Source organism: Bombyx mori, chromosome 26 (assembly GCF_030269925.1).
Source record: "Bombyx mori chromosome 26, ASM3026992v2".
Taxonomy (NCBI): Eukaryota; Metazoa; Arthropoda; class Insecta; order Lepidoptera; family Bombycidae; genus Bombyx; species Bombyx mori.
Genome location: NC_085132.1, coordinates 2,379,358 through 2,392,882, shown reverse-complemented (window position 1 = coordinate 2,392,882; position 13,525 = coordinate 2,379,358). Strand labels below are relative to the sequence as shown.

Sequence of the window (13,525 nt, the reverse complement as noted above, 5' to 3'; positions counted from 1 at the left end):
CATAATATGAATTGCACAAAAAAACGTTTTCATGTAACAACTGTACAATAATCAGTCTACCAACTCAAATTGATCTAGAAACGTGTGGTCGACGCCCAGCGCCGTGCCCAAGCTCTCGCGCGGTTTCTTCCTCACTTTCTCATCCATTTCGAAGCATATTTCATCTAAATAATCATTTGAATCAGGTGCGATTCCACTCGAACTTGGACTCAATAGATCGGGCAATAAGACTCTATTTGCTGCGAAAACATCAACATTTACCAAATTTACATTCTCCTTCTCTTCGACTATCGTTTTAAATTCATCCGAATCATTTTTCTGCGTTGGCAACACACTCGCGCGTACTTTCTTGAATCTGTTAATGATTTTTTCCAACGAACTAGTTTTCCTAATGGGTTGAACTGTATTCTTTGGTGTGACTTTAGGCTGATCTACTTGATGAATCAATTTAAAGTCTTCTTCTGGATCACTTCCTATATCTTTAAGGACCTCATTGACTCTTCTCTCAGCTTCAATACTGATGACTGGTAGACTAGAAGCCTCTATATTTCTAGATAATTCGACCGGTGGTGTGTTACAGCTGTTGTTGTCTAATGCTGCTATACCAGACACTTCTAGAAGACTATCTTCTCTCATAATCGATAGTTTCCTGCCGCCTTTCGGGAGTGATTTCTTCTCTCTATTCTCGAATAGATTAGGAGATGAGTGACTCCTAAATAAAGAACTACATTCGGTAGGCGTATTGGATTCATTAAACAAGGCACCCTTTTTTATGTTTACCTCGAGCCTGTCGTGTTTAAACCTGTGCTTTTTGGAGCTAGTACTCTTTTTAGTTGATAATAGTCTCATTATTTGTTGTTTCGTGAAACCGGTTGAACATTCAGCAATGGTTTCGTTGATTTTGTGAGCCTGAGACACGAGAGAAACGTTGTGGAAGTTTTGAGTTGTGTTCGGATTATCGTATGCACTGATTCGACACGATATTATGCTTCTGAGAAAGTCGTCTTTGGGTGGATGGTGGAAGGGCGTGACCAAGAGTGACCGAGGCTGATACTTCGTAAGCGATATACTGTTTCTTCTGTTCAAATTGAACTGGTGTTTGCTAATGCTAATCGGAGTGAATGAGTTAAAGAATATTTCTTGTTGTAAGTCCCGTCTACCCTTTAAATCTGATAGATTAGGTATTGGCGGGACTTCTAAATGTTTCTTCGTCTTTATGGACTGGCTGTATAAAAGCGGTGAGGGCTGTAAAAGGAAATTTATTTATTAAGACAAAAGACAGGTCAGAATTTGTTTATAATGCTTTAGATGGGCAAAATTAGGCTCATGTGCAACCTAATATTCAGTTGGTGTTATGTTTATTAAATAGCCATACACCGCAATAACATTATATTTAATGATTTTTACAATTTCGTAAACAATAAAATAAAAAACAAACTTATTATAAAACTATTTATAGTGATTATCCTTAGTTTAAAGGCTTCACTGGTTATTTACACAAAGCCATCAAAAATATTTTGAGTTCTCTTACTAATTAGCCAGCTTTTAAAAGCGATTTGTTAACCTGGTGCTAAGTGGCTACTGGAGCCCATAGACATCTACAACGAAAATGCCGCCACCCACCTTGAGATATGAGTTGTAAGGTCTCAGTATAGTTACAAAGGCTGCCCAACCCTTCAAATCGAAACGGATTACTGCTTCACTGGAGAAATAGACAGAGAATGGTACCTACTCACTACTGGTGGACTCACAAGAGACCCTACCACCAGTAATTACGCAAATTGTAATTTTGCGGGTTTTCATTACGATATTTTGTGTTTATTACGCGATGATATTCCTTCACCGTGGAAGTCAATCGTAACAAATTTTGTTAAGTACGTATTTCATTACAAAATTTTGCACCCGCCTATGGGATTTGAACACTGTTGCATCACTAGATACTAATGCAATGGACGTCTTAGGGCCACAATGACTTGTTATTAAGCCATTATTAAGCTGTATTGTATTAACCTTATCCATAATATTTTTATTATTTTATTGAGTGTATGGGTGAACAGGCTCACAGCTCACTTGGTGTAAAGTGGTTGCTGAGCCCATACATATGACAATGTAAATGCCACCTCCCACCTTGAAACAAGAGTACAAAGTTCAAAGTGCCAGGACTAAGTGAGATCAAAAGAGTTGTCAGATTTAGTATTTTAGATTTTTGCATAGATATCTTAGCAAAGCTAATCAAGTTTTAGATATAATTCATTTATATATTTTTGATATTTATAAATTTAGATATTTCAATTACTTTTACAGTTTAATCTTGAATAATTTAAAATACTGTGCTGAAGTAGAGCGAGTTAGTGAGAATGGTATTTAGCACAATATTTGAATTTAATCCTTTGTAATTCTAAAGAACTGTAAATTGTTTGAAATGTCAGAAATAATACATTATATTCACAATACAAAATAAAAGAGCTGTAAAAGTAGTTCTAATTAAGTATTAGTAGCTATTAGGGTATTAGTAGCTAATAAATCTATATCTAGTTAATATTACCTGCAATCTCGCCTCCGTATTTGCCACCCTCTCAATCAGTAGTTTCATATTCATAACCAGCTCATTAAAATTGATCCTTCCATTATCCAAATATTCATTAAACTTATATATATCATCACCGATATCTATGTTTTTCAATATAAAACACATAGCTACAAGGAAGCCTCGTATTAAATTTGGAAAGCTCAATCTTTCCTCTTTTATAATATTTTTTAATATGTATTTCTGTTCACAGTTCACTTGTTCTTGTAGCTCCTTCGTACAAATAAAGTCTGTTCTCGGATTGTATTCAATAATATAGGTATTTTTGTCAGCTTCACCTAAATGCCTCGATATTAAGGCTTTAGAAATTTCTTGCGTGCTCCTACAAGTGTCTAAAAGGGGTGTTACCTTTTCATTCCATTTTTGTTCAATATTATCTATTTCTTTATCTAAATGAATTAGCCACTGGTCAAAAACTAATGATGGCGTTTTAACATTTTTTATTTGTAGTAATTCCATTTTTGTACTGTCATCAAATTGTCTTGAATTTATATAGCCATCGACAATATCATTGATACATCTCTCAGCATTACTCTTTTGTAGGGTTTCCTCCATTTCTTTGATTTTATTCAGTAATAACCCTGCTATCCTCTCCATAGTATTCCTCTTGAGGATATAATTGGAAAATTTGTTCATCATGACTTCAGCAGCCACAGTGACCTCTTGAACAAAACCTTTATAATTTAATTTGTACTTATTTGTAATCTCATAATACAGCTTCTTTTGTCGATCTTTCATTCTGGTCGATAAGACCTTTTGTACGGCGAGTTGGGACAGTTGGAAGATCAGCATTGTGACTTTGTAACATCCAGGGTTCACCAAGTATGAGGACATTACAGGAGTAAGAAGACCCTTGGTGCTGTAGTCGGAGATGAAGTTCGCCAGCTCGTTCCTGTACAATCTCTCCGTTTTTGTATCATACAAAGGCCAGGGTAGCGCCGCGGAAGCTTGAACGTCAATAATCGACACCAAATAGTGAGAAACATGATTGAAGACGTTCTGTGTCGGCTTTTCCAAAGCGTTATCGCGAAAAATCTGCTTCAGTAACTCTCCAGACATCGGATGTAACTTGCTTAATAAACCAATATTGAGACTGGTTTCTTTTTTCAGTGCGAACACTAGATCTCTTTGCATTGCAATCGTTGTCATAATTACAAAATTTTGTTATAACACCAATTACATAATTTGAATTTTTACTCTTGATTATTGAACGGGTTTTTTATTCCTTAACATTGTTATAAGTTAAGACTGTTTTACATTTATTTTTAGAAATTAAATACGATTAACCTTAGTTTGTACACAAATTTCAAATTGAAATGTCAAAAATTTCCGTTGAATGTTGTTGCCTCAATTTTTTTAATGACTGGGATAAATGACAACCGAGTATCCTTCCATAAGTTGTGAAAAAAATTTTTTTTTAACAATATACTGAGTTGTACAAAACACGGCGATTAAAGCAAATGATGAACTGGAGTACATGTTTTCTTAATTGTTTTATCCTACAACATATTTTTTTCTGAACCTCCCAGCTCTGAACATAGAGGCGACCATAGAGGATGTTGCTAATGCTCTTGCATCTTTTCAGAGTGGTTCTGCTGGCGGGCTTGATAGCCTAACTCCACAGCACCTTAAAGATCTAACTAGTGGCAGCTGTGGCGCCGTCGGCCAGTCGCTTTTAAAAGGCTTAAAAGATTTAATTAATTTTATGCTTTCGGGTAAAGTCAATGATAAAATCATAGACATTCCTACGACTAGGTATTTTGAATTTACAAATATTAAATCATAATTGTAGATGATGTAATTGTAGGATAATTAGTAATAAAATACAATAAAAGACTTGCATTGCCCGAGTTTATGTATGCAAATACGATTCGAAAAAAATAGCTGTCATAATTTCATCCACTATCAGTTTTAAAACGAACAAAAACGCTTTTTTTGTTGTGGTTGTTTGATGGATAAATCTACTCAAGGCTTTCTTGGTATAATAAGTGATAAAGTGAATAAATTGTCCTTAATCTATAAATATAACAAAATGAATGCCGACATCCATTTGGGTCATGAAGTTGAAGTTGAAGTATTTTTTGAAACTGAAACCCACGGCTGCTTCGTAGCCGAAATGGGCAGAATGATAATAACTAGAGATTGTTACTGTAATTGTTGGATTGTAGCTAAGGGATTACAATGTGCCATACTATTAATAAATAAACATAGTTAACAATTAAGAATATACTTTTGAGACCATGGTGAAAAATGTTATAATGTTTTCATAACGAGTATTATATTATATATAGTACGACTTGAAAATTTTAACGTATAACATTTTTTTAACTCTCTTTTCCAAAGCAAGCGAGGCTAAAACAAACTGTGTAGCTCAAAATTAGCCCTACTTATTTATTATATTCTACTTAATACTATAGTCAGAAATAAAAACGCTTAGCTTTTTAAATACAAATGTGAAATACCTCGGCTTCCATTTAAATAATAGCTTGTCGGCCATAGTATTTGCTAAATTGGAAAAGATTTTAGTGTAAGTATTTTAAATCTATGTTCCCTTGGTCTATGCAACCCAAACAATAAAAAAAACATTCCAGCCACACACAAGCATCAAAGCTGTAACTTAACCTCAAAATAATTATAATAGGGGAGCAAACGTAACGCACGTGTTTGTTTTTCCCCTAAATAATATGATAATGATTATGATATAAAACTACTAAAATGGTGCGTATTAAAACGATGTGTTATGACTTTGTTACGCTATTGTGAGTTATTTAAACCAATTTACATTGCAGAGTAAGTTCTATGTGTTATTCGAACACAGCGCGGGCTTTGCGTTGTTCCGCGTTGCTGAATTTGAAGAGTTAGCGGCTTTCCTGCCTCAGGTCGAAGAGTCCGTGACAGATTTGCAACGTTTTAATGCTGTTGTGACTTTAATAGCTTTCCAACCACACAAGTCGGCGATCGTTGCTTTGGAAAATATCAACGCGGTATCTGAAGGTTAGTTTTCGACTTCTCCTTGTCTTGTACTTTTAGTACTAATTTGGAATTTCGAAATATTTGATGTTTCGTCAATGTGTTGTTAAACTCCGAAGAGTCGTTAATGTGTCTGCAAGCTATCGACCTTGATTTAAGCTTACAAAGCCTCCACTACTATAAGTTAAAATTCTAGGGTCAGCAGACTAAAGCACATAAGTCAAAAAACTCTACTTTACAGGAATTAAAAAAAACTATTTAGAATCTTATACATTAACAAACTTAATAATGTTTATTTGAATTATATAAGTTTATAACACTAACTTATTATTAAAATTAAATATTTTAAAGTAAATGTGATTATTTAATAATTAGATGACTTAAGTTATAAGGAACACAATAATAGTATGAGTTAAGTGAAAAAGATCAACAATTAAGATATATATTATAATAATATAAGTCATAAATATAAATAACAACTCAATGTTTAATTAAAATTCTTCTTCTTATTCTATTATTCTTCTTCTTCTAAATATCTGGATCAGTATTTCGTAAAGTTTCCAACGTGGGAAGACTTATGTAAAATTCATGGAAAATATCTAGTATTAAAGGGAGCAGCGAAATTAAATCATTTTTTTTCTCGATGAATATGGGTAATGGCTGTATAGATATTATATCATCAGTTTGAGATCCCCCAATGGATGATCTCCTTTTCATAGCAAATGTCTTTATAAAATTGTCACTTTCATCTAACGGTTTCATTAAACATCCTCGGCAGACAGGTTCACCTTTACCATGCACAGTAAAAAAGTATTTTTATGTCTTCATTCTAAGCTTTTGCTTTTCAGTTTCAATAGCTCGTATTCTTTGTTTAGATTTATCTTGAATTTCCATTAAAGACGCCAAGTATGCAGATGTTTTTGCATATGACCCCATTTGCCAATATTCTGTAAATATGGCACGCCTATCAGTTAATGGTATACGTTCTTTACATTTCATTCTGCAAACAGGTAACTCTTTCAAATTCAAAATCATTTATTTCAACTTAGATGTCAGTATAACACACTTATTGAATGTCAAAATATAAATAACAATGTTATCTCTACCACCGGTTCCAAAAAAAGCCACAGTCCTGAGAAGAACCGGCGAAACAAACTCAGCGGGCTTTTTTTTTTGTTTTTTCTCAAAAATAAATTTTTAATTCATAGTGCGATCTGATATACATTTTCCTTTTAAAGTTTTGTATGCCTGTCCTAAGTTACGTTTTATTCTTTTTTCTTTTTTTATAGTACGTATACTCTTTTTTGGAGACACATTAGGATTCATTGAAATTTCATCACAAGTACTTGAACTTGATGTGATTGGAAGTCTCGGTAATTCATAACATGGATATCGTACAGAATCATCACTAGAGAAGTCAAGTACAGAATAGTATGTTAAGCTACTGACTTGACCTGATGATGTCGACGGTATAGGATCGTCTACTACTAGGTTCTACTAGAACTCTGTGTTCAAAATCGACTGTTGATTTACATTTTCTAAAAAAGGACAAGACAATTAATTATCTATTTATAATGATATAATATTGATATAATTACGTAATTTGCAAATCATAATTTTGAAGATATGTGAAAATATACCTTCATTGCTTTCCAGATGAGTGGATGATGCCATTTCAACTAATTTCTTGCCTCTTTGAATATTCATCTTAAATAATTAAAATACTTAAGCACTCACACAAAACTAACCAACAAACTGTGCACAATCGACAACATTAGTAAATTAAAACCACTTACCGAAGTATTGTTTACGTTATAAATATTTTTAAGTAACCACTTTCTCTAAAGAAATGTTACATTTTGATGTTCTTTATAACATAAGTCAGACTTCTTACGTTAATAACTTTGTACTTATGGTGTTCCTTAGAACATAAGTCCAGTTATGTTTTTTAGTTCGTTTGACTATATTAGGATTTGATAAGGTTGATACAGAACGCCGCTTGAATACGCCATGAAATACTTGAGTTTGATTTATGTGCTTTAGTCAGATTGTGTGTTGAGCAAAATGTAAACCGATGATGTAATAAAAAATAAATTGAAAATTTTGACTTATGTGCTTTAGTCTGCCGACCCTAGAATTATCATACGGATTCATTAAGGTTTCTCGGGAGTAAATATTAATTTTAGATTCTTGAAATGTTTTATTTGAAATATGAGCATAAATAAAAGAACAAGGGTGTATTATTTTATTCACATCAAAATAAAGTTTAGCCCAGTAAAACTATAGTACAAACTGAGTGGCTCTATAAAGAGAAACAACATTTAAAACTATTGCTTCATCAGTTCTTATGTTTTTTATATTTCAATATTCAAAAAATGTTTTTAATATTTCTAATGTTCCTTCTTCTAATGTTTCTATATTCAAATTACCATTTATGTCACCTATATAACATATTTACCTCTTTTAAGCTTTATGTCATAAATCATATAGAGGTTACATATATAAATATTTTTCACGCCTACACCCTTCAAATATACATACATCAATGTTCACTGTGATCAGTTGGTTTTTCCACCAGATACAAAACTAGCGAATACTGAAATTTTATTGTAAAGTGTTTATGACTAGAGGCCATCGTTGCAATACATTGACCACTGTTTACAGTCTGCAACTAAATAGTTTGTGATTCCCTGTTCTGGTGAAACTGGAAAGGCCTCCGGGCCACAAGTAATCCTTCCTTCATAAAAAAGTCACATGATTATTTTTCAAATACTAAATATGATTTCTAAGATATAGTCTCCTGGTGAACACTAACACTTCACTACAACTGTAAACTGGAGCAAAAAAAAAAACTCCATTATTTTACAGGTATTCTTCCTGAGGATTTGAATCTATTCCTCGAAGGTGGTCTTCCAAAGAGGAAAAAACGATCAAAATGCACACTCGGTGTACTGGATCCCAAGCTAGGAGCAGCCATCAGCGAGGCCCTGGAAATTCAGTGCACGCATACAGGAGCAGTCCCGGAGATTTTGAGAGGTCTGTTATGACATATACAATGGATATTTTCAATATCATAGAGTTCTTCTTTCATTGTTAAATGAAAAATTGGTATTTAGATGGCTTTGTGGTAAATTTTTTTATTTATTTATTGCTTAGATAGGTGGACGAGCTCACAGCCCACCTGGTGTTAAGTGGTTACTGCAGCCCATAGACATCTACAACGTAAATGCGCCACCCACCTTGAGATATAAGTTCTAAGGTCTCAGTATAGTTACAACGGCTACCCCACCCTTCGAACTGAAACGCATTACTGCTTCACGGCGGAAATAGGCGGGGTGGTGGTACCTACCCGTGCGGACTCACAAGAGGTCTTACCACCAGTGAATCTATGTTTCTTTATCTCACTTTGGATCTTAATCGTATTTGGTGAGGTAATTAATGTCATTTGTCAGAATTAAGACGACAAATGTGAAAATACTAAGTTTTCTTTGTTCTTTAAACAGGCATACGTTATCACTTCCACTCGCTCATCAAAGGCCTTACCCTCAAAGCATGCAGTGTGGCACAGCTTGGTCTTGGCCACTCATACTCACGAGCTCGTGTCAAGTTCAATGTTCACCGAGTGGACAACATGATCATACAATCAATAGCCCTGCTCGATCAACTTGACAAAGATGTTAACACTTTCTCCATGAGAATAAGGTGAGGTTTTTTTTTTTATATTGCATAGATGGATAAACGAGCTCATAGCCCACCTGCATTTAAGTGGTTACTGGAGCCCATACACATCTACAACGTAAATGCGCCACCCACCTCGAGATATAAGTTCTAAGGTCTCAGTATAGTAACAACGGCAACCCCACCCTTCGAACCGAAACGCATTACTGCTTCACGGCGGAAATAGGCGGGGTGGTGGAACCTACCCGTGCGGACTCCCAAGAGTACAAAAATTAGTACCACTAGTACAAAAATATAAAATATTGTGAAAATGTTGTTACTAAATCTTGTAGACTTACTAATTTTGTACTGTTTCTAGAGAATGGTATTCCTATCACTTCCCGGAGCTTGTGTCAATTGTTCCTGAAAATCACCTGTACACAAAATGCGCCGAGTTCATAAAAGATAGGAAGACCCTGTGCGAAGAGTCATTAGAACCGCTCACTGAGATCCTGGGAGACTCCGAGAAGGCGCAGGCTATCATAGATGCCTCGAAAATGTCCATGGGAATGGATATTTCACCAGTTGACTTGATTAACATCCAAATGTTTGCTGGCAGAGTAGTAGCACTCAGCAATTATAGGTTAGTATAATGTTTATTTAAAATTTAAATAGATGCTTAATACTTTGTTTGTTGATTCATGATAGCATATATTTTAAAATCTTATAAGAGTATCATGTGGATAAAAATTTAAAAGAAATTAAAAAGTTACTTGTTCACTATTTTACTCTGTTATGCTATCAATAATTTAAATCTCCTCCTTCTCTTTGCATTGTGTTCCCCAGTGCTGAGGGTTGTGACCTTTACGAAACATTGTTGTTAGAACTATGTTCCTCCATTCTATCCTATCTGCGCAGTGGATAGCGATATTGATGCTGGAGTCCAATGTGGTCTTATTTGATTCGAAATTGTCATTTAATTTCAATCTTAAAAAGGACCTATTGAAAATCTGTTAACATCAAGAAATAACTAATAATTTCAATTAACATTGTGTCCCCACAGAAAACAGATTTCAGAATACCTGCATAGTAAGATGAACTCCGTAGCACCTAATTTGTCTACGTTGGTTGGAGATCAAGTTGGAGCCAGGCTGATCTCCAAGGCTGGCTCCCTGACCAACCTTGCCAAGTATCCCGCATCTACATTGCAGATATTGGGTAAGTTGGTCACATTTTTCAATTTACAAGTCTAGCTGATCATCAACATACAATTTTAAATATACACTGATAACCACAACATAGTATAAAACAAAGTCTGTCCCTATATCCCTATGTATGCTTAAATCTTTAAAACTACGCAACGGATTTTGATGCGTTTTTTCTTAATAGATAAAGTGATTGAAGAGGAAGGTTTATATGTATCATAACATCCATTAAATAGTGGAGAAATCAATAATAAATTACAGTTTCCGAAGCGAAGCGAGGGCGGGTCGCTAGTAATTATAATAAATACAATTTCTCTAATAACCATTACTAAGAATAAATAAGTATAAAATATCAAATATTGAAAATATCTCCAACATGATTTACATTTTTGTTGTATTTCCCCTATTGTAAGATAACAATTTTCTATACAAATGATTTTATTACAAAATTCAGGTGCAGAAAAAGCTCTCTTCCGAGCTCTGAAGACACGTTCGAATACTCCAAAATATGGTCTGCTATACCACTCCACGTTCATTGGACGTGCCGGACTGAAGAACAAAGGTCGGATCAGCAGATATCTGGCCAATAAGTGCTCAATTGCATCCAGGATCGATTGTTTCTCTGGTAATTAAATTTTTCTGACTAGAAAACTTAATTGTCATAAAAGTTTAAACAATGAACGATATTGTTTTACGTTTTTTTTTCTATTAACAGCTTTTCTTGAGCCTTACCACCAAGCCTTCACAAGCAACAAATTTATCTGAAAGATATCTAGGCACACTGTGATCTACCGTCAGTATTGTAAATAACTTGCGGTAATAAGGGTCGTGCTATATTAATTGCTATATCCAGTAACTGTCATAAGTAATTAATTATGGCAGTTTTTAAATGTTCGCTACATTGCCTTACTGAGATTTCATAAACTACCTATATAATTGTATAAAAAAAGGAAAATTTTAAAAATATGTACTTAGATAGATCGATAAAAAGTTAAAAAAGTTTATACATATTTCAATATCGACGCTTGAAAGGCAAACGACTAAGCGACAATAATTGCTTTGTACATAAACGATAGGCAATAACCATATTCGGTGTGCAAAAAATATATATATTTCTATTAAAATCATTTCAATCCTACAGCTAGATTCGTTAAAATAGAATTTTTTTCAGGTATTTCAACTTTAAATTAGCCTACTGTAAAGTTCACGCATTGTCGCTTAGTCACGTTTGCCTTTCAAGCGTCGATATGTATTCTTTATTAAATTCTCAGACAAAATTGTATTTTTTTTATGCGATATAGTAACAGCTCAAAAGCTGGTGGGACCTTTTTCCCATCCATAGAAGAATGATATACATATTTTATTTTGGAAAGACTCAAAATAACTCTTGAAATGTTACAGAAATGCAATCAGCTGTATTTGGTGAAAAACTCCGTCAGCAAGTAGAAGACCGTCTGAAATTCTATGAGACCGGTGATATTCCCAAAAAGAATATTGAAGTGATGAAGGAAGCTATGGACGAAGTTCAGAAGGCTGTTGACGCCGAGGCCAGTGCCAAGAAGAAAAAGAAAAAGAAGAAGAAGAAGTCCGAATTAGACGAGAGTGTGGCCATGGACGAAGATTAGTCGAATAATGTAGAATTTAATTACTATTGGTGTTAAGATATTGTACCTTTAAAAATAAAGTATTTCAGACGGTTTTATGGACCAACAAAACTGCTATCTTGGAGTTATTTCTTTTAACCCTACTTTTAATCAAATACTAAGCGTCGCCCGATGCATCTGTCAATTCCACTTTTAATTTAAGAATTCAATTTGTTATGGCGCATTACCTTGGCCTGTATAAAACATACATAGAGTAAGAATGAGAAATGTCAAAACGAAAGATAGAACCATAGATTATACACTTGATAGAACGTAATACCCACCATATTTTTTAACGTAAAATAGATTAAATACTTAGTACTATACAAACGATGTTTTTTTTTAACAAATCTACATATACTATCTGGCCAATGCTCATTTGTTTTGTGGAATTAGAATCGAGTATCGAGTGATGCGAAAAAAAGTAAAAATAATTATTACCTAATTCGTATCGAGATACAATATGTACCACGAATTCAGTTAAAGAAAATTTAACCGAAGTAGAGATTCGTGAAATAACACTATACTTTGTGCATTATTTTATTTAAAAAGATTATAAATTTTAAACAATTTAGTACTGCACTTTTCTGTATTAGAGATGCGACCATATATTGGGATAAAATAAATCTATAATTAAATAAGATCTAAATATCACAAGTGGAGTCCTCAGAAAGCATACGAGCAGTAATTATTTCATAACATAGCCTTGTATAAAACACAGTTGACTTCGAACTCATGTCTACAACGTCGACATCTATAAGTTCCCTCGACTTGTAGTTTGTGAGTTTGTCTACCCATTAAACTTTATTAAAAACAGAATGGTACATTTAAAAAAACAAATTTAATATTGTTTACTTATCTATTTTAATAAAACTGTTTCCTTTATTTTTTTAAGGGATTTTATGACCTGGTAACTGAGATCTTTAAGTCAAGTCTTCTTTTAATTTATATTCTCAATTTTATGAAAAATGATATTATGGGATGAAATGAAATGAAGATGATTAATTTGAGACATTAATCAACTGGGATGAAATTAAATGAAATGATATGGGATGAAATATAAACTCAGTAAAATGGTGGTCATTTACTAAGATTTTTTCAGTGGACTTTTTGTAGGATCCCGAGAAGTTACGTCCAGCGGCTTTGTTTCATTTTCCCACATTTGTGCACTTTCACACATATTAAACAGTTAATAAACCACCATTATTACACATTTAAACCCGAAGAAACACTAAATAGACAAAATAAAACAAATCACACAACTTCACTCCTCGCGTTCCCGCCAAAAAGTCCCCTGTTTGCTTTAAATGTCATTTGATACATAGATTATATTTCTGTTGCTTACCCTTTTTAAATCTCTTTAGTTAATCTGTATTGGTGAACTTGAAGAAAACTTTTTAATAAAGAGTCTTTATGTTCTTTGTAAATGTAATTTTAAAATGTTTTCTTTGCCCTCAAATATC

At 33.6% G+C, this 13,525-nt stretch overlaps 2 protein-coding genes and 1 long non-coding RNA gene across 3 annotated transcripts; 1 reads left to right on the top strand and 2 right to left on the bottom strand.

Annotated features, from left to right (window-relative positions):
* Window positions 1–51: 51 nt before the first annotated feature.
* On the bottom strand, window positions 52–3,721 carry LOC101737518 (uncharacterized). The gene is made up of 2 exons (NM_001309550.1): window positions 2,546–3,721; window positions 52–1,245 (listed from the first exon to the last, which is right to left on the bottom strand). Exons 1-2 carry the CDS (start codon window positions 3,719–3,721, stop codon window positions 52–54), a joined length of 2,370 nt encoding a protein of 789 aa, NP_001296479.1.
* Window positions 3,722–4,935: 1,214 nt separating this feature from the next.
* Window positions 4,936–12,140, top strand: LOC101737128 (nucleolar protein 56). The gene is made up of 8 exons (XM_038020674.2): window positions 4,936–5,305; window positions 5,377–5,581; window positions 8,426–8,593; window positions 9,061–9,259; window positions 9,594–9,857; window positions 10,278–10,432; window positions 10,874–11,044; window positions 11,821–12,140. Exons 1-8 carry the CDS (start codon window positions 5,303–5,305, stop codon window positions 12,042–12,044), a joined length of 1,389 nt encoding a protein of 462 aa, XP_037876602.1. The 5' UTR covers window positions 4,936–5,302; the 3' UTR covers window positions 12,045–12,140.
* LOC134201477 (uncharacterized) lies at window positions 5,909–7,695 on the bottom strand. The gene is made up of 2 exons (XR_009976800.1): window positions 7,354–7,695; window positions 5,909–7,264 (listed from the first exon to the last, which is right to left on the bottom strand). It is a non-coding gene; the product is annotated as an uncharacterized LOC134201477 (long non-coding RNA).
* Window positions 12,141–13,525: the final 1,385 nt, after the last annotated feature.